This window comes from Trachurus japonicus, chromosome 17 (assembly GCF_045865225.1).
Source record: "Trachurus japonicus isolate A0001 chromosome 17, Traja_1.0".
In the NCBI taxonomy this organism is placed as follows: domain Eukaryota; kingdom Metazoa; phylum Chordata; class Actinopteri; order Carangiformes; family Carangidae; genus Trachurus; species Trachurus japonicus.
This window is the reverse complement of record NC_140923.1, coordinates 1,715,856-1,740,828: the sequence shown is the minus strand read 5'-3', so window position 1 is coordinate 1,740,828 and position 24,973 is coordinate 1,715,856. Positions and strand designations below refer to the sequence as shown.

General features: G+C 45.9%; 2 protein-coding genes across 2 annotated transcripts in view; one reads left to right on the top strand and one right to left on the bottom strand.

Annotated features, from left to right (window-relative positions):
• LOC146969696 (dynein axonemal heavy chain 17-like) overlaps positions 1–1,523 on the bottom strand; it is a 29,154-nt gene extending 27,631 nt beyond the window's left edge. Inside the window, exon 1 of the mRNA XM_085804638.1 lies at positions 1,146–1,523. Within this exon, the coding sequence (XP_085660764.1) occupies positions 1,146–1,523 (378 nt within the window). The remainder of the gene's footprint in view (positions 1–1,145) is intronic.
• A 9,670-nt stretch (positions 1,524–11,193) lies between these two features.
• Positions 11,194–24,694, top strand: LOC146969695 (uncharacterized). The gene is made up of 6 exons (XM_085804787.1): positions 11,194–11,232; positions 14,974–15,106; positions 17,239–17,660; positions 19,800–20,233; positions 22,901–23,036; positions 24,338–24,694. Exons 1-6 carry the CDS (start codon positions 11,209–11,211, stop codon positions 24,692–24,694), a joined length of 1,506 nt encoding a protein of 501 aa, XP_085660913.1. The 5' UTR covers positions 11,194–11,208.
• Positions 24,695–24,973: the final 279 nt, after the last annotated feature.

Genomic DNA, 24,973 nt, shown 5'->3' with positions numbered 1-24,973 from the left:
ATTAACAGCATAATAAATGACTTGTAGCTTGTTACAGGGACAGTGGAGGCTCTCTGCTTCCACACCGCTGCTGCTCAGAGCCTCAGAGCCTCCGCTGTCACTGCTCTCCTCAAGTTGGAAAAAAAAAAAAAAACGGAGCTCCGTGGCACCGAAAGTCCGCGACGATAAACGTGTTTATGACAGAGAAGACTACACAAATACACCCATCCTAACAAGTATATGATAATCCATTGATCCACCGATTGATTATTAAAAAGGCTTGGTTGAAAACATGACCGGGAGGAGGCAGGAAAACAGCGGAGAACTGAGCCACGTGTCGGCTACAGGCAGGTACGAATGTAAACAGAACGTTGAGAGAAAGTCATTGTCGAGCCCGTCAAAAAAATTAAAAATAATAATTCAGACTAAAAAAAATGTTTTTATGGAAAAGCAATACTTTCATTCTGTACCCCTCTAAAGGCCCCATGGATGTATTATTTTTGAAAAAATATAGCTTTTAATAAATATTCTACATATTCAACCTTTAATATGCAATTATGTCCTAATCAAATGAATAAATAAAATAAAATAAACTGCTGTGGTTGGTCTCCATAGAGCCTAATGTGCACAAGGAGCAAGAGTGAGTTGGTTAGTTCATGATAAATGGGAGGTTGGGGGTGGGGTCCAAGTATAATTGGACATATTTGAACTTTTTTTTTTTTTTTAAGTAACGCAAAAGTTATGGTGCGTTCCAGGCAACCCGTAACTCGTATTTTTCCGACCTGTTCCTATGGTTACCCGTTAGAACGTACAGTCAAACTCGTAACTTCCCACCTGTGAACTCGTACTAGATCGATCTACTCCCAGTTCCCAGTTAGTAACTCGTAACTTGCCTGGAACGCTACAAACTCGTAACTGGTGACTTGAAGTCGTGACTTACGGGTTAAAAAGCCTGCCTGGAACGCACCATTACTTTTCCTTGTGATTTGTTACTTTTATAATGCAGTAAATCAGTTACTAGCTCAGTTACTTTTGGGGGAAGTAACTATAACTACTCACTTCTTAAAAGTAACGTGCCCAACACTGGTGATTAAAAGTTACATTACAGTAACGTCATCTCCTCTTCTACGTCATGCTGGGCGGACAGGTAACAGGTATCTGCTCACCTGCTCGGTGACGTGCACCACCGAGTCCAGGACGTCCAGTCCCCGGACCTCCTGCAGCACCAGCGAGTCCCTGCAGTTCTCCTTGGTCACGGCCTCTCTGCTGCCGCCGGCCTTGGACACGCAGACCACCTTGTGTCTGCAGCCGTGGGGGAAGTCCAGGCTGACGGACAGCCCGAGCTCCGCGTCCCGGTCCCGGCTCAGGAACAGCTGGCTGTCCTCCAGGCCGGAGAAGAACCGGCTGAACACCGCCATGTTGTCTTCCTGCGCCGCGAACTCCCGCCACCGGCCCTGGTCCTCCTGGTCCTGGTCCTGGTTCAGTCTCAGGCTTTGGGTCGTGAATCTGCCGACAGGATCGAGCCGCTCGTCTCTAGCCTCCATCTTTAAAAGTTAATGTTACCTCTGTAATAAATAAATGAATAAACAACAACCTCAGCGATAATAACGACCACAAACTGTCGCAATAAAAACGGTTTACACTCGAAACATCCAACGGCTCGGCTCTGCTAACGGCCCAGTTTGAATTTTAACGGTTCAGTTTGAGTTTTTAAAGGTTCAGTTTAAATTTTTAACAGTTCAGTTTGAATTTTTAACGGTTCAGTTTGAGTTTTTAATGGTTCAGTTTGAATTTTTCTTTCAATGGTCTTTTTATTGATGACAGAGTATGTATAAGACAATCATTGTACAGGTAAAAAACATTTAAAATGTTTGTACAACATCCACCCATGACACAACACAACCCCCTGTCCAAACATCCGAACATGGACACACTATGGTATACAGCCACTGACATACAGTAAACTTGAAAATAGATGTAGCCTAATAGAAATAAAAAGACTAACGACCATGCTTAGAAAGAAATAGAATAAATAAATGAGAAAACAAATAAAGGGTGAAATACAAATAATTATAAAAAAGTACAAATAAATGTGAAAAATAAATAAATACCAAAAATTTAATTTGATTTAATTTAATTTAAGGGGGGGGGGGGGGGGGGGGGGGGGGGGGGGGGGGGGGGGGGGGGGGGGGGGTTTGAATTTTAACTGTTCAGTTTGAGTTTTTAACGGCCCCTGTTTGTTTAGTAGTGACGTGGAAAGTCTCTCTTGTTTCATACTGTTTCATTGTGTAGACTCATACATGAACAATGTGCAGTTTACAGATACTGGTCTAGTATTCACTTAAATAAATTAGATTGAATAAACTTATAAATTAAGGTGTTGAATTTCAGTCTAACGTTTAGTAAAACATATTTTCCCTCTTTTGTGTTTATATCCATCATTTAATACAAACAAAACAAAACAAGAATATTAGTTTGTTGTATAGATTTTGTTTTAACTCAATATGAGTTACAATGAGTTGTTTTTTCCTGTGTGTGTCTCCATTTTCCCAGTGTCTCACACTTCATCTTCGTCATTCAGATATAAAATCAGTCCTACGATGTTTCATGGGCACAGTCTTAGAAACGAGTCACACAGTTCATTTATTTTATTTTGTTTTATTTATCGATGTTTCGCAAAACTCGGTGGAGTCTCGACCAATGGTCTCGACAGTTTGAATCAAGAGCATCAAGGGCCTTTTCGGCCTTTTCTAAACCACACCAACAAAGAAAAAGAAGACGCTCGGTGATTGGTCCAGGGGCTGTGAAGAGGATGACACGCTGTGATTGGTCAGCAGACTGTGTAAAGACGCGCTGTGATTGGCCAGCAGTCCTGTATGTAGCCATCATGGCGGCGGCCAGTCGGTCCTGTTTGACGATGGAGCCCGAGCATGGAGCAGCTGCAGCTCAGAGGAGGAGAAGGACCGGGACCGGTACCGGGGAGAGGTGTCGGACTCGGCCGGGCTGTGGCTGCAGGCCGACGGGCTGTGAGTCCAGGCCGGAGCCGCTGGGTCTCTCCTCCTCCGGAGCGTTAGCACCGAGCTAACAGGCTAACAGGCTAACAGTGGGAGCTCCTGTTTCCCGCGCTGCAGCCTCAGGTGAGTCCCACTTTTTAAGGTTTTTATTCCACTTCAGCAGCACTTCCAGACACCAAACCTTCCAGTTTGTTCCCTTTCTACATTCTGAAGGTTTTTACAGAGGGGATTGTTGATATATCATTCACAGCCTCATTTATACAACATTTTATTACTAAAAACATGAGACATTAGACGTTCAGACTTTTTTAGGGCAGTATTTTCTCATTTACAGAGTGATAAAAAAGACATCCTCCTCTCTAATCTAAATAGATTGGGTCGTTAATGTGTGTTCCTGTTTAATGTGGGTGGGTGGGTGGGTGATGTAATGTGTGTATTCATGTATCTTGAGGTTGTGTGTTGCGTACGGGGGTGAAAACAAGTTTCCTTGTAAAGGACAAATAAAGCTGAATCTGAATCTATAAACTAAGTAACTTAAAACAAATTATCCATTGTTCAGATTTCTGTTCTGGAAATATATGCTTATTAGTGCATATTTAATTAGACAATGCTTCATTTACATATTTAAACATGATGTCACCGAGTGGGCGGGGCTAGTGTCTGCTAGGTGATGTCACAGAGTGGGCGGGGCTAGTGTCTGCTGGGACATGATGTAAACAAAAGGCCGAATTGTAGCGCCCCCCTCAGGCAGTGAGTTCTCAGAGCGGGGCGCCGTGACAAAGACCGACCGAAGCGTTGATCTGATCCCACAGCAGCCCAGCTCACCTGACTGGACCAGTAGAGACCAGTAGGGACCAGTTAGAGACCAGTAGAGACCAGTTAGAGACCAGTAGAGACCAGTAGAGACCAGTAGAGACCAGTAGAGACCAGTGGGGACCAGTAGGGACCAGTAGCTTTATCCATTGTTCAGATTTCTGTTCTGGAAATATATGCAAATTAGTGCATATTTAATTAGATAGGCTATAGCCTCATTTACATATTTAAACATAAAATTTGACAAAACCTGTAATACAAAAATTATTTGTCTTAATGTGAGTGATAAACTTGTGAAGTTTCAGCCCAAAGAGGAAGGATTGATCAGTTGATGTTTGTGACACACAGGTCGGAGGAAGACGAGTTGAACTTCCTGTCATGTGACCAAACCAGGACCTGGTCTACCTGTGGCCCCGCCCCCAGACCCCGGACCGACAGGTGAGAGCCGCTGACGCCTCCAGCTGTGTTCCCCTGCTGTTTCTGCCCATAGATATACTGTATATACTGACTAGATGCCGCGTTCTGCTTCTCAGCGTACGTCAATAGCGCCGCCATCTTGGTCCGGGGTTCTGACCATAGACATAATATAGTCTGACCAGCAGTCAGACCAGTCAGACCCTGTAGAACACATTTCACTGTATTTATGCATGTGGGTGGGTGTCTGAGTATCTAAGTGTATGTTTAATACATAAAAACAAAAATTATAAAAACATTTAGAAATTATTTTTTGCTTGAAAATCGGTTGAATATTCGGTGAGTTATGGCGATTTTAATGGTTGATAGACGTCTAACGCAGGAAGTAGACACGGCTTCCCCCTGACCAAGATGGCCGCCGCGTTGACGCATTCCACTCAATAGAGCTGCATGGGAACCAGCATCTAGCCAGTGTATATCTATGGTTTCTGCCTGAAGGTGATGACATGAAAGGCCGACTGAAGCCCCGCCCCCAGCAGTCTGTTCACAGAGGGGCGGGGCCGTGACGTAACTGGACCGAAGCGTATTCTGAGTCAGGACCGGTCCACCTGTCGCCAGGTGAGGCTGCACCTGCTCCTCACTAACTAACGCTGCTCTCTGATTGGCTCCTACAGAACGACCCCCCCCCCCGGTGACCTGCAGGAGACCAGACCAGAGGGAGCGTCACGGTGACGGTGAGTGACCAGTTATATGATGTCACAGAGTGGGCGGGGCTAGTGTCTGCTGGGTGGTGATGTCACAGAGTGGGCGGGGCTAGTGTCTGCTGGGTGATGATGTCACAGAGTGGGCGGGGCTAGTGTCTGCTGGGACATGATGTAAACAAAAGGCCGAATTGTAGCGCCCCCCTCAGGCAGTGAGTTCTCAGAGCGGGGGCGCCGTGACAAAGACCGACCGAAGCGTTGATCTGATCCCACAGCAGCCCAGCTCACCTGACTGGACCAGTAGGGACCAGTAGAGACCAGTAGAGACCAGTAAGAGACCAGGAGGGACCAGTAGAGACCAGTAGGGACCAGTAGGGACCAATAGAGACCAGTAAGGGACCAGTAGAGACCAGGAGGGACCAGTAGAGACCAGTAGGGACCAGTTAGGGACCAGTAGGGACCAGTAGAGACCAGGAGGGACCAATAGAGACCAGTAAGGGACCAGTAGAGACCAGGAGGGACCAGTAGAGACCAGTTAGGGACCAATAGAGATCAGTGGGGACCAGTAGAGACCAATGGGGACCAGTAGAGACCAATGGGGACCAGTAGGGACCAGTAGGGACCAGTAGGGACCAGTAGAGATCAGTGGGGACCAGTAGAGACCAATAGAGACCAGTAGAGACCAATAGGGACCAGTAGAGACCAGTAGAGACCAGTAGGGACCAGTAGGGACCAATAGAGATCAGTGGGGACCAGTAGAGACCAATGGGGACCAGTAGAGACCAATAGGGACCAGTTAGGGACCAGTAGGGACCAGTTAGGGACCAGATAGGGACCAGTAGGGACCAATGGGGACCAGTGGAGACCAGTAGAGACCAGTAGAGACCAATGGGGACCAGTAGAGATCAGTGGGGACCAGTAGAGACCAATAGAGACCAGTAGGGACCAGTAGGGACCAGTAGGGACCAGTAGAGACCAGTAGAGACCAGTAGAGACCAATAGCTTTATCCATTGTTCAGATTTCTGTTCTGGAAATATATGCAAATTAGTGCATATTTAATTAGACAGCCTCATTTACATATTTAAACATAAAATTTGACAAAACCTGTAATACAAAAAATATTTGTCTTAATGTGAGTGATAAACTTGTGAAGTTTCAGCCCAAAGAGCCGCTGAAGGATTGATCAGTTGATGTTTGTGACCAACAGGTTGGAGGGATGGAGGGAGAGTTGAACTTCCTGTCATGTGACCAAACCAGGACCTGGTCTACCTGTGGCCCCGCCCCCAGGACCTGGTCTACCTGTGGCCCCGCCCCCAGACCCCGGACCGACAGGTGAGAGCCGCTGAACGCCTCCAGCTGTGTATGGCAACAAGCCATTTTAACATTTAACAGCCAGACTGGATGTGTGTTGTAGATCTCTGTAATTCAGTTTTACCTCTTGTCAAAAAGAACATTTCAGATCCACAACTACGTTCTTCCTTCACTGTAACCATTCATGTGTATGGGGTTTGTCATTACAGATATCTACAGTTCAGTTGCAGATATCCACTATGTGAATTACAGATATCTGGAACTGAATTACCACTAGTACTAATTCCAGTTTGAGATATCTACAACTTCATTCTGACTAGTCATAATTCCAGTTCTAGATATCTTTAATTCACCTCAATTACAGATATCTACATGTCCCTGTTCAGATATCTGAAATTAAGTTTTGACTAGTCAAAATGACGTTGTAGATATCTCAAACTGGAATTAGTACTAGTGGTAATTCAGTTACAGATATCTGTAATTCACATAGTGGATATCTGCAACTGAACTGTAGATATCTGTAATGACAAACCCCATACACATGAATGGTTACAGTGAAGGAAGAACGTAGTTGTGGATCTGAAATGTTCTTTTTGACAAGAGGCAAAACTGAATTACAGATATCTGGAATAAAAACTCCAACTATTCAAAATGTAGTTAGGACCAGTCAGAAAGACGTTGTTGATATCTACAATGTTAATTCTGGAGAGTCAAACTTAGCTTTTAAATGTTAAATGGCTTGTTGCTGTAGCTGCGTTCCCCTGCTGTTTCTGCCTGAAGGTGATGACATGAAAGGCCGACTGAAGCCCCGCCCCCAGCAGTCTGTTCACAGAGGGGCGGGGCCGTGACGTAACTGGACCGAAGCGTATTCTGAGTCAGGACCGGTCCACCTGTCGCCAGGTGAGGCTGCACCTGCTCCTCACTAACTAACGCTGCTCTCTGATTGGCTCCTACAGAACGACCCCTCCCCCCCCCCCCCCCGGTGACCTACAGGAGACCAGACCAGAGGGAGCGTCACGGTGACGGTGAGTGACCAGTTATATGATGATGTCACAGAGTGGGCGGGGCTAGTGTCTGCTGGGTGATGATGTCACAGAGTGGGCGGGGCTAGTGTCTGCTGGGTGATGATGTCACAGAGTGGGCGGGGCTAGTGTCTGCTAGGTGATGTCACAGAGTGGGCGGGGCTAGTGTCTGCTGGGACATGATGTAAACAAAAGGCCGAATTGTAGCGCCCCCCTCAGGCAGTGAGTTCTCAGAGCGGGGGCGCCGTGACAAAGACCGACCGAAGCGTTGATCTGATCCCACAGCAGCCCAGCTCACCTGACTGGACCAGTAGAGACCAGTAGGGACCAGTTAGAGACCAGTAGAGACCAGTAGAGACCAGTAAGGGACCAGTAGAGACCAGGAGGGACCAGTAGAGACCAGTAGGGACCAGTAGAGACCAGTAGAGACCAGTAAGGGACCAGTAGAGACCAGTAGGGACCAGTAGAGACCAGTAGGGACCAGTAGGGACCAGTAGAGACCAGTAGGGACCAGTAGGGACCAGTAGGGACCAGTAGGGACCAGTAGAGACCAGTTAGAGACCAGTAGAGACCAGTAAGAGACCAGTTAGAGACCAGTTAGAGACCAGTAGAGACCAGTAAGAGACCAGTAGAGACCAGTAGAGACCAGTAGAGACCAGTTAGAGACCAGTAGGGACCAGTAGAGACCAGTAGGGACCAGTAGGCACCAATAGAGACCGATAGGGACCAGTAGGGACCGATAGGGACCAGTAGGGACCAGTAAGGGACCAGTAGAGACCAATGGGGACCAGTAGAGACCAGTAGGGACCAGTAGAGACCAGTAGGGACCAGTTAGAGACCAGTAGAGACCAGTAGGGACCAGTAGGGACCAGTAGAGACCAGTTGGGACCAGTAAGGGACCAGTAGAGACCAATGGGGACCAGTAGAGACCAGTAGAGACCAGTTGGGACCAGTAGGGACCAGTAGAGAGCAGTGGGGACCAGTAGGGACCAGTAAGAGACCAATGGGGACCAGTAGGGACCAGTAGAGACCAGTAGAGACCAGTGGGGACCAGTAGGGACCAGTAGGGACCAGTAGGGACCAGTAGAGACCAGTGGGGACCAGTAAGGGACCAGTAGAGACCAGTAGAGACCAGTTGGGACCAGTAGGGACCAGTAGAGACCAGTAGAGACCAGTAGGGGACCAGTAGAGACCAGTGGGGACCAGTAGAGAGCAGTGGGGACCAGTAGGGGACCAGTGGGGACCAGTAGAGACCAGTAGGGACCAGTAGAGACCAGTAGAGAGCAGTGGGGACCAGTAGGGACCAGTAAGAGACCAATGGGGACCAGTAGGGACCAGTAGAGACCAGTAGAACCAGTCCAGCTCAGGTTCAGAGTGTTGGTGATGTTTAGTCTGATTCAGTTTCATGTCGTTGACCCTGAACTCACCTGTTCTGTCCTCAGGTGAGACGCTGGAGGACGTCCCCGTCCCCTGAACTGGTCTGTCTGGGACCACCAGGACCACCAGGACCAGCAAGACCACCAGGACCGAGGCTGGAGGACAAAGATCTCACACAGTTTTATGTGACATTTTATCTGTTATTTCCTTTTTCCTCCCAGGGCAAGTTGGTCTGGTTGAGAAGACATTTTCTCTGTCTTGTGTTTTCTGTCCACCCTGTTGTACAATACTCTCTGTTCAGTTAAAGCTGTGGACAATACATTTCAGCTTTTCTGATGGAGAAACGTCGTTCTCTGTATCATTTATGTTGTGCCCCTGTTCCCCTAGACCGGGGCGTAACAAACGTATTCCAGATGTTTCCAGATGTGTTATTGGGGGGGTTGAGGGGGGTGTTAAAGGACAGTTGCAGGTAAATCCACCTGGGCTCTAGTTTCTAGTGTTTACAGAATGAACTGATGTTTCTGTCCCTGAGCTTCACCTGTAGACACCTGAGGGACAGACTGACAAACCCCTCGTGTCTGTCTGAAGACGTCTGACGTCTGTGAAGCGAAGCACACAGCTAGCTTCATGTGGCTACACACACACACACACACACACACACACACACACACACAGGTAACCTAATGTGGTTACAGCTTCATGTCAGAGCTCAGTGAAAGATGATCATGTGTCTGTCTGATCAGCTCTGTCTTGACCTGAAGATCGTGGGTTTGATTCCCATGTTGACAGATGGTATGCCCGGCAGTAGCCCCCCCCCCCCCCCCCCCCCCCCCCCCGTGGTCCTATCAACATTTCCCAGAGGAAAATTTCTAGTTAGAAACTAGAGCCCAGGTTGGATTTAGCTGGAACTGCCCTTTATGATGCTGTCACTGGTGCCACAGGTGTGTCCATCCATGTCAACGGTCATGTGACTAATAAAGGTTCATGTTCAATCACTGTGTCTGTCCTCAGTCTGAATGAGAAGCTGTTGCAGCCGAGGAGACAAACTGACCTGAAGTCACATGACGTTTAATCAGACGACTAATTATTATATACTGTTAAAGGCTTCAGAAGGACATTGATGTGAGCTGTACCCACTGTGTCTCTGTTTATTATGGTCTGGCCCACACACCAGACACTCTGCAGCTTCATCACTGATCATATTTATCCCCAGTTTCATTTATGCTGGAAAAATGTTTTGTTTGGCTTCACTGAATATGATAAAAAACTAAATTCTCAGTTTTATATGATTAACTTGTTAATTATTTTATCCAAATATTATATACACATGAGTCTAAATGTTCTGGTAAGAAGCCAAACTTCTGTGAACTGTCTGCATATGTTGGTCAATATAATATATCTCCTCCCTCTGTGATTGTGAGAATAAAAAAGCTGTTAAAACGTAGCTATGATCTCTGTCAGCTTTACTACATATTGATTTAACTTTGTTTTTTCTGTCTTGCTGTGACTGTCATCCCCTGGTGTATTTATGATGGTTTGGTTGTGTATTCATGTTGTATACACTTAAAGTTGTTAAAAAACAAACCAAAAAAAAACGTTTAATCAGACTGATTACAACATCAATCAATCAATCAACTTTATTTATACAGCAGCACATTTACAACACCACAGGGGCCAAAGAGCTTCACACTGACACACGAGACACATGACAGATACAGTTTAAAATGTAAATGTCATTGAGGAGAATGAAGATGTGAGGAAACTACGGGAGCCTGAGAGGGACACACACACCTGTCCTCTAGAGGGACACACACACCTGTCCTCTAGAGGGACACACACACCTGTCCTCTAGAAGAACACACACACCTGTCCTCTAGAAGAACACACACACCTGTCCTCTAGAGGACAGGTGTGTGTGTCCCTCCAGAGGACAGGTGTGTGTGTGTGTGTGTCCCTCTAGAGTCTAGAGGGACACACACACACACACACCTGTCCTCTGGACTCAGGTAGCTGAGGTGTGGAGGAGCCAATCAGGGAGCAGGAGGGGGGCGGGGCTTTAAATCTTTGATCTGATTTATTAGTCAGTATGAAAGAAAAGGAGCAGTGACAATAACATGTCCACGTGTCTCACTGCCTCTAGTCTGAGTGTGAGGTTGTGTAGTTGTGTGTGTGTGTATGTAGATGTGTGAGAGAGAGTGTGTGTTTCCCGTTCTTCCCGCTCTCCTTGTTATAAACTGCAGCAGGAGGAGGAGGTGTGTGTGTGTGTGTGTGTGTGTGTGTGTGTGTGTGTGTGTGTGTGTGTGTGTGTGTGTGTGTGTGTGTGTGTGTGTGTGTGTGTGTGTGTGTGTGTGTGTGTGTGTGTGTGTGTGTGTGGTTGTGAGTTCTGTGTGTGTGTGTGTATAGTTGTGTGACCTCTCCCCCGGAAGTCCACCTAGCAGCTGAACTAGTTGCTGCTCTCCTCTCCTCTCCTCCTCTCGGACTCTTCTGTCTGTTCTGTCTCAACTTTAACCGGACCGGGACCGGGACACGGGGACTCGAACCTGGCCCCTTGCTGCAGCGGCGGAGCCTCCGGGAGGATGGACAGCGACACCCCGGCCCCGGTAAGGCTGCTGGTAGGGTTAGACACACACCGGAGAGCTGCTAGCTGCTGTTAGCACCGCGGAGCTAACAGCAGCTAGCGGAGGAAACTCTCCATTCAAACAGCGGCGGTGACGTCACGGCCCGAGACCCGTGACGTCACCGCTACAGTCAGACAGACAGACAGGTAGAGAGAGACAGACAGACAGGTAGAGACAGACAGGTAGAGAGACAGACAGACAGGTAGGTAGAGAGACAGACAGACAGACAGGTAGAGAGACAGACAGACAGGTAGAGACAGACAGACAGACAGGTAGAGACAGGTACAGACAGACAGACAGACAGGTAGAGAGACAGACAGACAGACAGGTAGAGAGACAGACAGGCAGACAGGTAGAGAGACAGACAGACAGACAGGTAGAGAGACAGACAGACAGGTGAGACAGACAGACAGACAGGTAGAGACAGGTACAGACAGACAGACAGACAGGTAGAGAGACAGACAGACAGACAGGTAGAGAGACAGACAGGTAGAGAGACAGACAGACAGGTAGGTAGAGAGACAGACAGACAGACAGGTAGAGAGACAGACAGACAGGTAGAGACAGACAGACAGACAGGTAGAGACAGGTACAGACAGACAGACAGACAGGTAGAGAGACAGACAGACAGGTAGAGAGACAGACAGGCAGACAGGTAGAGAGACAGACAGACAGACAGGTAGAGAGACAGACAGACAGGTGAGACAGACAGACAGACAGGTAGAGACAGGTACAGACAGACAGACAGACAGGTAGAGAGACAGACAGACAGACAGGTAGAGAGACAGACAGACAGACAGACAGGTAGAGAGAGAGAGAGACAGACAGGTAGAGACAGACAGACAGACAGGTAGAGAGAGAGACAGACAGACAGACAGACAGGTAGAGAGAGACAGACAGACAGGTAGAGAGAGACAGACAGACAGGTAGAGAGAGAGACAGACAGACAGACAGACAGGTAGAGAGACAGACAGACAGACAGGTAGAGAGACAGACAGGTAGAGAGACAGACAGACAGACAGGTAGAGAGACAGACAGGTAGAGAGACAGACAGGCAGACAGGTAGAGAGACAGACAGACAGACAGGTAGAGAGACAGACAGGTAGAGAGACAGACAGGTGAGGACAGACAGACAGGTAGAGAGACAGACAGACAGACAGGTAGAGAGACAGACAGGTGAGGACAGACAGAGAGACAGACAGAGAGACAGACAGACAGGTAGAGACAGACAGACAGACAGACAGGTAGAGAGACAGACAGACAGGTAGAGACAGACAGGTAGAGAGACAGACAGACAGGTAGAGAGACAGACAGACAGACAGGTAGAGAGACAGACAGACAGGTAGAGACAGACAGACAGGTAGACAGACAGGCAGGCAGACAGGTAGAGAGACAGACAGACAGACAGGTAGAGAGACAGACAGACAGGTGAGACAGACAGACAGACAGGTAGAGACAGGTACAGACAGACAGACAGACAGGTAGAGAGACAGACAGACAGACAGGTAGAGAGACAGACAGACAGACAGACAGGTAGAGAGAGAGAGAGACAGACAGGTAGAGACAGACAGACAGACAGGTAGAGAGAGAGACAGACAGACAGACAGACAGGTAGAGAGAGACAGACAGACAGGTAGAGAGAGACAGACAGACAGGTAGAGAGAGAGACAGACAGACAGACAGACAGGTAGAGAGACAGACAGACAGACAGGTAGAGAGACAGACAGGTAGAGAGACAGACAGACAGACAGGTAGAGAGACAGACAGGTAGAGAGACAGACAGACAGGTAGAGAGACAGACAGACAGGTAGAGAGACAGACAGACAGACAGGTAGAGAGACAGACAGACAGACAGGTAGAGAGACAGACAGGTAGAGAGACAGACAGGTGAGGACAGACAGACAGGTAGAGAGACAGACAGACAGACAGGTAGAGAGACAGACAGGTGAGGACAGACAGACAGGTAGAGACAGACAGACAGACAGACAGACAGGTAGAGAGACAGACAGACAGGTAGAGAGACAGACAGACAGACAGGTAGAGAGACAGACAGACAGGTAGACAGACAGACAGACAGACAGACAGACAGACAGACAGACAGACAGACAGACAGACAGACAGGTAGAGAGACAGACAGACAGACAGACAGGTAGAGAGACAGACAGACAGACAGGTAGACAGACAGACAGACAGACAGACAGGTGGAGACAGACAGGTGGAGACAGACAGACAGACAGACAGACAGACAGGTAGAGAGACAGACAGACAGACAGGTAGAGAGACAGACAGACAGACAGACAGACAGACAGACAGACAGACAGGTAGAGAGACAGACAGACAGACAGACAGACAGACAGACAGACAGGTAGAGAGACAGACAGACAGACAGACAGACAGACAGACAGGTAGAGAGACAGACAGACAGACAGACAGACAGACAGGTGGAGACAGACAGGTGGAGACAGACAGGTGGAGACAGACAGGTGGAGACAGACAGGTGGAGACAGACAGGTGGAGACAGACAGACAGACAGACAGACAGACAGACAGACAGACAGGTGAGGAGATGATGAAGGTGAAGAGGAGTCTTCCTCTGGGCCTGTAGTACTCTAGCTGGGTTCAACCAGAGCGATAGATATAAAGAGTAAATATAGAGTTATATCTATCGCTCTGGGTTCACCTAGACCCCTGTAAAAGAGAGTAGCGACAGCATTGGTCAAGTGGAAACGCCCCCTGGTGGTGGATATGGGTTTTGCAAATGCGCCCAAGAGCTGGCATCTCTGCAGTGTTGGTGAATGAGTAAGTGTGGTATTTTCAATAATTTAAGGACATTTCTAGATCACCCACGTTAATAGCATCATCGTGGACCCTTTTACAGATAAATATTAACATATAGTGGCCATTAATTGTTGTGTCACGAATGCTTGCTGTTTTAAATGATAAAGATAAGTCCACTAAAGGGTCATACTGTAAGTTTGCGCGCTAAATTCAACTGTGTTAGCTAACTTTTCGCCACTTAAGCCTGTGTTTTCTTTAGTTTGTTTGTTTGGTCAAGCAAGTTATTGTGCTGCTGGCTTTTATTTTATTTCCATGCCAGGTTTTTTATGTTATTTATTTTGACAGCTGGTGGTTGCTTAGCAACGGTAAAGCGTTCGCTCGTCCCCTTCTGTGTTTGTCCGCTGTGTGACCGGTAGTACTGTAAACAGCTCCGTGTGTTTTTATTAATTATCATTTTTTTAATCAAAATTGGAGGAAAAACTTCACATAATACGTTTTGGGTTTGATTTTGTCACATTTTGTAATGGTTTTTAAGTGTTGTCATCTTTTATTTTGTGTGTTATATCTATGTTTATTAAAAAAAACAGTTGTTCACATTAATGTTACAATTTAAATTTTGAAATAAATAAATTATAAGCATAACTTAATATGACCAAGGCACCTAAAAGCAAAAACACAGCAGTTTTCATCAATTTACAAGCAAGTTGGCAACACACATACATTGGAGTGAATGGGTTTCTTGGGCAGATTTGCAATACCCACATCCTGCCACTAGGGGAAGAATAAAGTGACCACGGGAGTCTATGGTGGTGTCGCTACTCTCTTTTCCAGTGCTCTAGGTTCACCTGGTCTGGTGGTTGGTTACACCTGCGTTGCCGGGGCAACCTGTGATGTGATGGCTTGTTGCCGGGGCAACCTGTGATGTGATGGTGTGGTTGTGCTTCAGGATGCAGCGGTCCAGGTGAAGGAGGAGCCAGATGGAGAGGTGGAGATCCGGTCCTATCCGGTCCTCAGGAAGCTGTCTGTCACACTGACCGACTGCAGGGGCTGGCTGGAGGGGCGGGACTTCCTGTCTCTAGGTACACCACCACCTTTACATCCCATAATGTCAACAACTCATCACCGGTTGGTTGTCCTTCTGTTCATCAGATTCCTGGTCTGGATCTATGTTGTTGTTGAGCTGAGTGAAGTCTCTTAAAGTCCTTAAAGGGATAGTATCATTTTGTTGTGGGGTTGTATGATCTACAAATAGCCCCTAAGTACTTTTTATTTGGACCTAACCAACTGCTGATCGGCGGGCGCTAACCCTGGGCGGAGGGATACGTGAGGTGGTTAGGTCCAAATAAAAACTGTGTTTTTCCTGCACTTTGAAGGGCTGGAAAAAATTATATTATAGTGAACAATGGAACTGTGTATTTTTTTTTTTCAGGTAAAACCTCTTTGAGGCCGTGAAAATAGGCCGTTTCTTTGGGTCTGTTCACAACAATGTATGTTGTAAATCTCTAGGCAGGGCTATTATGGGCTGGCGTTGCTAACGGGAGGAGTGCAGAGAGTCTTCTACTGCAATCAAAGTACCGTATTGACCCGAATATAAGACGATATTTTTTCCGTCAAAAAAAGTCTGAAAAAGACGGGTCGTCTTATATTCGGGGTCTAGATATTTATATGCAAATCAGCGGGTGACATCAAACAACGTCTGTCCAAGCAAGTCAGGACTTTTCTTCCTCACTCACACACCAGTGACCTGCAGAGATGCAGCTGCATCTGAGAGGACGATCGCGCGTGTGTGTGTGTGTGTGTGTGTGTGTGTGTGTGTGTTGCCCCTTCGCCACACAGCAGAGCGCTGCCACACAGTTACAGCTCAACTCGACTCGGTTTAGGTCCTTTTAATCACAGCTGACTCCTTCACAGTTCCTCCGGGGGCGGGGTCGTCATATCACAGCGGCTACGGCCGCGTTGTCGCTGGGGACAGGGACACACCGGACACACCGGACACGGAGGCGCCGAATAGCTGCGAAGCGCCGAGAAGCTGAGCCAGTTTCCTTTCGGGGCTCATGTTAAACGATTGTGTTGTTCACACCAGACGTCCTGCAGCGATCGTTTCGGTGTCTGGTCTATTTTGTGCGCGAGCTGCGAGCGATTGCGTCAAGCCGGGCAGGTCAAACAAAGAAACACGAGAGAATCCGCTCAACTTTCAAAATCAAAACAATTTTCAAAATAAAACACCGCAATTGATGCGTGTGCCTTTTTGTGTAAACAGAGCGCAAGAGAGATGGACACACACCTACACACATTCAGAGAGATCAGTGGGCTACAATCTACCAGAACGTTATTTCACACATACTGAAAACATGATTTTAAAAAGATTAATTTTTTCTTTGATTTTGTCTGAAAAAGGTATTTTTCCAAAGACAGGTCTTGAAAAAGGGGGGTCGTCTTATATTCAGGGTCGTCTTATATTCGGATCAATACGGTACTTAGGGGCTATTTGGAGATCATACAACCACACTTTAAAAAAAATGCTACTATCCCTTTAACCATCTCCATGTGAGGGTCTAAGGGCAGAGGACGTTTTTATGATGGGATGTAAAGCCCTTTGAGACAAAGTGTTGGTAAAAATGGACTATACAGATAAAACTGCCTCTGACCTCTGACCTGTGACTAGGGATGTCACGATTATACATTTTCTTGGTACGATTATTGTCAGAGAAATAACCACAGTGTTACGATTATCACGATTATTCTGCATTAATTAATTTCACAACACTATGAATGTGTAAAATCAAATATAGTCAAAATATAATTACATTACTCATTGTTTACACAAAATATTTCAAGTATCTATTAATATATGACTAATTATTAATCCCCAGGGGAAATGTTTGAAATATTCAGCTCATAAACTGTCATCTAGACCAAATGTTTACATTTATTTTAATCATTTTTTGTTTTATTTTGTGTTTTTTTTTAATACAAATGACACGCTAACATTTAAATTCCTACCAATTAAATGTTACGTTAGTTAAATGGACCAGTATCTGAGCATTCACCTTTATTTTGGCGCCACATCAGCCGATACCCCAACATCATCTTATTTGGGAAGTGACGGTATTTAGGAATCTTTACGATCAATTAATTGTGGTGTTTAATACCATGATTAATTGTGAAAACAAGTAATTGTGACCTCCCTACCTGTGACCCCCCCCCCCAGGTGAGCACCCCCAGCTGTGTGCCCAGCCCCCGGCTCGGCCCCGCTGCACCAACACGGGCAGGAAGATGGTCTACTGCTGCGAGTGCAAGCGGGGCTTCTACAAGCGGTCCCACCTGGAGGCCCACCTGAAGACCCACCAGAACCAGGACCTGAAGCCCAACGAGTGCTGGACCTGCGGGAAGACCTACCCCACCCTGATGAGCCTGGTGCTGCACCAGCAGATCCACGAGCGGCAGCGGCCCTACCGCTGCTCCTACTGCCACAAGACCTTCGCCCTGAAGCGGGACTGGAAGACCCACCACCGGACCCACTCCGGCACCAAGCCCTGCAAGTGCTGGTTCTGTGGAGACGGCTTCGACCGGCAGGACCAGCTCACCACGCATCTGGAGGAGCACCAGGGGGAGAAGTGCTACCACTGCAAGGTTCATTTCTTTATTTCTTTATTTTAACTCAGCGGTTCTCAACTAGTCTCACTCTGGGTCATTAAGTCACGACCCACTTTTATAGAATTCAAACCAAGAATTTTTTTGTTTTTAAGCCTTTAAAAACTCATTTAGCTCTTTATTGAGCAAAGTGCATTTCAGAGCACATGAATGAAACTGAGGAGTTACCATGACAACTGCATGTACGGAAGTGAATAAAATAATATCAAACTGCACAAAATGGAGACCAACAAAACGATATATTTGACTTCTAAGGCCGCGTTCAGACTGCCAGCCAAAATCCGATTTTTATCCCATCCAGATTGGAACTGGATGGCTCTTTTTAAGTCTGAACAGTCCCAAATCACATGAAATCCGATTTTTGCAAAACGGATGGAAACCACCTCCAGGAGGTAGTTTCAGATCGCATTTGGACAGATGCGTCTCAGTCTGAACAGCTCCAAACACTCAGATCGGTTCTGACTGTCCGTGACGTCACTCTCCGCGGCGCCGTCACTGTGTTACAGGTCCCGTACGGTCCCGTGAGCTCCAGTTAAATATCAATTTCCTTCTTATTACTTTTATTTTATGCAAACTACTGTGTTGTCGGCGACAGGAGTGACGGTGACGTCGCGCTCCCAGCTCCGGGGTGCTGGAGTTTCCCGTCTCTGTGGCTGCACACGCACACGCACACACGCACACACACACACACACACACACACACACCAGTCTCTGGTACACGTACACACACACCAGGCGGGCTGAGGTTGAAACTAGCGGGGTAGTGCGGCTGCAGCACCGTGCAGATCACTGTGCAGCAGCTGATCTGCCCGGTGCTGCAGCCGCTGCGTCCGCGAGGCATCGCCTGTCACATACGGCGGAGCCTCCGCTCCGACGTCGTTGCTACAGCAACCTGTCAGATGGGTCAATAATGTGGCCCAGTCTGAACAGAGCCAAATGCGATTTGGACACTTGCTAAAAACAGTGTGGACAGTCAGCCCTAAAAATCGGATATGAGAAGGAATCAGATTTGAATCAGATATGCCTGCAGTCTGAACGCGGCCTAATGCATCTCTGCATCAGGCCACATTAATCAGAAACTGATATCTTTGCATTCAGAGCAAATGGAGCAAATAATCAGAAAGTGAGGAGGAGCATTACAACTGCATGTGTTCACGTGTCTCCTGCCTTTCAAAATAAGTTATTTTTCAAAATAAAAGACCTGTCCAACATCAGATGTGCATTAAATATTATTTACTTTTTTGACCAGCTGTCCACGACCCATCCAGAACGGGTCTAGACCCACTGTTGGGTCCCAACCCACCAGTTGAGAACCACTGTTTTAATTGGATCCCCATTAGCAGCTCCACAGCAGCCACTGATCTTCCTGGGTTCACCCATAAAATCACATAAAATGAGAAAAAAAAAAGTTAAAATAAAAATACAAATAGTAATAATAGAAAAGAGCTTACACTAATGATAATAACAACCGTTGCAGCAATAATCAGAGATATGATAACAATAAAGTGAAATCAGGTGGAAATAAAATGAAACAGAAATAATAATCTAATTCATCAACCTGAAAAAATAAATAAAATGAGACAGTAACAACAATCTAAATCATCAACATCTGTGAGTATGTGGGCCTATGTGTATGTATTTATATCTGTACTAGGGGTGGGAGAAAAAAATCGATTCACATAAATATCGCGATATCTTTTTTGACGATTTTTAAATCGTTTTTTTATTTTCAAAAATCGATATTTTTTGGAAAAAAATTATTAAAAAAAAAAAATTTCAATATTGTGCAATGTGCATTTGTTCGCCTTTTTTACATCCAGAGAGTCCAGGTTTTGAAAAGGGTTGAAGTTCACTTTATAATGGAGTATGTTCATTTCTAGGCTCCTACAGTATTTGTGTGCAGATAAATGTTAAAAATGATACAGACTAAAAATCATAGAGAGAATCTGCAATATTGTAGAATCGCAATTTAAATGGAATCACCATCCTTTGCACAACTATTTACTCAAATATCACAAATTATTTGAATTTTTTTTTAATTAGGGTCTGGAAGAAGTCTGGAATTTGGACATTTCAAATGTGTAGGAAGGAACCCTGTGACACTTTTTCTTTGTCCAGGTCTGCAACAAGATGTTCGTGTCGTACCAGGGCTTCAACTTCCACCGCAAGTCTCACAAGAACCAGAAGCTGCTGCCGTGCTCCAAGTGCCCCAAGACCTTCAGCAACCCCCAGAGCCTGAAGCTGCACCAGGTCACCCACTCCAACAGGAAGCCGCACAAGTGCCCCACCTGCGGCAAGGGCTTCAAGCTGCAGAGCGGCCTGCACTGCCACCAGCGCACGCACGACGACGTCAAGGACTACCACTGCACCGAGTGCGGCAAGTGTTTCTCCAGCCTGCAGGGCCTCAAGCTGCACAACCGCACGCACACCGGCCTCAAGCCCTACCGCTGCACCGAGTGTGGCAAGAGGTTCACGCAGTCGCCCCACCTCAAGTCCCACATGGTCACACACACCGGGGAGCGCCCCTTCCTCTGCACCACCTGCGGCAAGAGGTTGGTCACTTTACTTTATTTAGTTTATCTAACAGGGACGCTGCAAAAACTCTACATCTTTCAAGAATATTTGTCTCATTTCTAGTCAAAACTAATCTCTCTCCACTTAAAATAAGACTCATCACCTAAAAATTAACTTGTTTTTAGATCATTTTCACTTAAATCCTCAATAAATATTCCTCTGCACCACCTGCGGCAAGAGGTTGGTTATTTATTTAATTAGTTTATTTAAAGGGACAACCAGGAGTTTCTTCGTCGGCAGAACGAAAAATTCCGCGACAATAAAAAAGTCTGATATTAATGTGGATGAATCTCCGTTACCACTTGTTAATGGTCCATTTTAGATAAATCTATGGTTTTGTCTCTATGGTTATTTTGTTATTATTAGTGGTGGTGGAAATGCTGGGCGAGCCGACCAGCGTTTCTTTACTTTCGGTTTCGTGGCGAGTCATGAGAATAACGCCGCCGAATCTCCGTTTATGGTACACTTCGCTTTTCCAAAACTCCTCATTGTCCCTTTAACAGGGACGCTGCAAAAACTCCACATCTTTCCAAGAATATTTGTCTTATTTCTTGTCAAAATGTCTCATTTCTAGTCAAAACTAATCTCTTTCCACTTTAAATAAGACTCATCACCTAAAAATGAACTTATTTCTAGATCATTTTCACTTGTTTCAAACTAATTTTCACTTGAAATAAGTAGAACAATCTGCCAGTGAAAGCAAGTTCTCTGTGTTTGTAATAAGAAAGAAAAACTTGCTCCACTATCACCTGCGGCAAGAGGTTGGTCACTTTACTTTATTAGTTTATTTAAAGGCCCCATGGCATGAAAAATGTGATTTTGGTTATTTTTTGGTGCTTGGGGAGGTCTCTGGGCCACGTATGTTAGTTAGTTAGTTAGTTAGTTAGTTAGTTAGTTAGTTTCATTTATTGTCCACGATGTGGAAATTTGTTTTTGGTCCCATAAAAACAACAGGCAGGACAATAACAACACTTTCACACAGACATCTTCAGGGCAAAAAGCAGGACAGCAGTGGCAGTTACATTACAACACATCAACATGGTGTTCAATGCCCCAATTGCGTTAGGAATAAAGGAATTTTAAAAAAATATTAGGATTTGCCCGTGGCTCTTTGTAACGTCGACCAGAGGGAAGAAGTTCAAACTCCCTATTGAGTGGATGAGACGGATCGTTTGCTATGTTGACAGCTTTTTTCCTCAGCACTTCCTCGTACATGCAACTTCATTGTTTCTGTCTTGTCCCTATGATTTTTGAGGCGAAGTTTACTATTCTCTATATATCTGTTTATACTGCCCCATGCATCAAACTGGTCATAAACGGAGAAACACACACCGCCCATTTGTAGGAACTGTCTCTTTAAGACGAGCAGATAGCACTTCCTCCTTTCTGTGATGTCACACACAAGGTAACTCCGCCCACCGTGACCAGTTGTTTTTTTTTTTTTCAGTTTTTATGAATGCAGCTTAGGTCTCAGTTACTTGCCTGTGATTGGCCCGACCACACGCCACTCAAAAACAGTGAGCCAATCAGAGGAGAGGTTCTCATTCTCTCTTCTGATTGGCCAAATGACCTGTGGCTGCTAGAACTCCAGAAAGAGGCAACAGAAAGGGGCAGTAGAAACCATATGAAGTAAAAAAAAACTTCTCGGCGCATGTTTGAGTAGCCACCTGACGCTGTCTGTGGAAAAAAATGTACACTTCAAGCAAGTAAAGAGTTGATATTCCTGTGTTTATGACACAAACGGTAGCTTTTCCCACTGCACCTGAACACACCAGCACGGCAACTGGGTCTCGCGCGAGACTCTGGGAGACTTTGAATTAGATCTAGTTTTACAAACATGTCGGCTTGTTGAAGTAAATAAACTTCTGGCTGCATGTTTGAGTCTCCATCTGACGCTGTCTGTGGCTTTGAGGGATGGAAACAGCCTAAACAGCAGAACTTACATCCACTCCCATTCATTGCTGCCGTGGCGACGCGGGGACAGACACAACTACCGCAAAACAGGAGACATTAAACTGAAAATCTTCAGATTCATTCTGTTAGACCTAAAATGATATGAAAATACACCCCTGAGTTGAATTCGCCTGGAATTGTCCTTTAAGACAAATAGCACAATATCTACAACAGCAACATTACACTTTAACCCCCACCCCTCCCACCCATACGCACACATGCACAAACACCCTCCAATCCACAACCAGTAGCCTACTCCCTTTACCCCTCAACCACAGAGTAATATATACATCCTCCATTCAGACAGGGGAATATTCATATCAACAACAAGAACAACAAGTACATGTCAAATTACACTTAGTTAATTAAGCCATGTACTACAGGGGATTCAGGGACTAATGTTCACAAATGTGGTTTTCTATTAACCATTTCTTTAGATGGGCTTTAAATGCACCGTATGAAATGGACTCTCTTATGTATTGTGGTATTGTATTCCACTCTTTGCCTGCCCTACAGGAAAACACTGACTGACCAGATACAGTTTTTCTAAATGGGATCTCGCAATCTCCTCTAGCCGCCCCTCTAGTACCACCTGTTGCAGGTGATCTGAATTGTATAATTGTATAGTTCTCACTAACTCTTTTGTTATTTCCCCCGTCCACCTGTATATCTCTCCTCCTTTCTCCTCTCAGGTTCACCCAGTCGTCCCACCTGAGGTCTCACATCACGCTGTTCCACGTGGGCGAGAAGCCGTTCAGCTGCGCCGACTGCGGGAAGAGCTTCACCATCGCCCACTACCTGAAGATGCACCGGCTCAGCCACACCAAGGTAAAGGCAAATATACTGGAAACATGAAGCAGTTCAGAGACGAGTAACCAAATGTGATGTCATATGAAGAAAGATTAAGGCACTTCAAACTGCCAACTCTCGTCTATAGGAGGGTTAGAGGCGACATGATAGAGGTGTATAAACTTGTACATAAAATATATTATGACCCCACAGTGGAGCCCGTTGTTAGTTTACTGAAGTCTTTAGTCTACAAAACTAATCTCTTTCCACTTAAAATAAGACTCATTACCTAAAAATTAACTTGTTTTTAGATCATTTTCACTTAAATTCACAATAAATAGAAAAATCTGCCAGTGAAAGTAAGTTTTTTGTGCTTGTAATAAGGAAGAAAAACTTGCTCCACTATCAGATTTTTCTACTTATTCCAAGTGAAAATCTGCTTGAAAGAAGTAAAAAGTGTCTAAAAACAAGCTACTTTTAATATGATGTGTCTTATTTTAAGTAGAATGAGATTTGTTTTGACTAGAAATGACATTTTGACTAGAAATAAGACAAATATTCTTGCTAAGATACTTGAGTTTTTGCAGTGTAATGCTGCATTAGCATCAAAACAAAGAAGGCTAGGGGCGGTGCGTGGCGCAGTGGGTAGAGCGGCCGCCCCATGTAGAGGCTACAGTCCTCACCGCAGGCGGCCCCGGTTCCAGCCCTTTCCTGCATGTCATTCCCCCTCTCTCTGCCTCCCCATTTCCTGTCTATCTCTACTGTCATCACTATCAAATAAAGGCAAAAAAAAAGCCGAAAAAATATACTTTAAAAAAACAACAAAAAAAACAAAGAAGGTTAAATAAAAAACGATAATACATACGTAGTCTAAGAAAAAAAAAGGAAAAGTTAGGGGGAGGGGCCCACTTTAGTATTCTTTAAGGGGGCCCAGAATTCATAGCAACGGGATCATTCACGAAGTTTACTATATGGAGAGACTTACTTTAGTTTTAAGACTTCAGTTGGAGAAGTGTATGGATCGCTGGGAAAAATGGATCGAATATGCACCTTGAATAGTGTGACATTTGACTATGATGTATGTGTAATAGAATATTTAGATTTTAACTGTACCACCCATGATGATCTCATGTTCTTTGTTCATGTAGATAAATAAAAAGTAAAAGCTAAGATACTTGAGTTTTTGCAGTGTACAGTGTAATGCTGCATTAGCATCAAAACAAAGAAGGCTAAATAAAAAACCATAATACATACGTAGTCTAAGAACTACTTAGGGGCTATTTGTAGATCATACAACCCCACTTTAAAAACAAAATGCTCCTATCCCTTTAAATCAAAAGGAGAAGCTGTACCAGTGCTCGTACTGCGAGAAGTCCTTCTCCTACCACAACTCCTGGAGGGCCCACGAGAGGATCCACACCGGCGAGCGGCCCTTCGGCTGCCGGGACTGCGGCCAGAGCTTCATCACGTCGGGCTCCCTGCTGAGCCACCAGCGCTCCAAACACACGGGAGAGAAGAGCCACTACTGCATCACCTGCGGGGAGTTCTTCTTCACCAGCTCGCTGCTGCGCGTGCACCAGCTGGACCACACCGGGGAGCGGCCGCACGCCTGCAGCTGCGGCAAGACCTTCAAGACCAAAGGAGTGCTGCGCTACCACCTCAAGAGGTTCACGCAGCACCAGCCGGCCCAGCCCTGATGTCACCATGGTGACCGTAGCCCTAGAGAGACTGTATACACCTAGATGGATGCTGCATTCAGGCTGGTCAGGACCGTCGTCACGGCCGCCATCTTGGGGGGGGGGTTCCTATGGTAAAAACCAGGGGTGGGAAGAAGAAATCGATTCACATAAAACTAGGGCTGGGACGATACGCTTTTCTCCCGATTCGATTCTTCTACGATTTTTTTTGGATGGCGATTCGATTTAAATTGTGATTCTACGATATTGCTGATTCTCTCTATGATTTTTAGTCTTTAG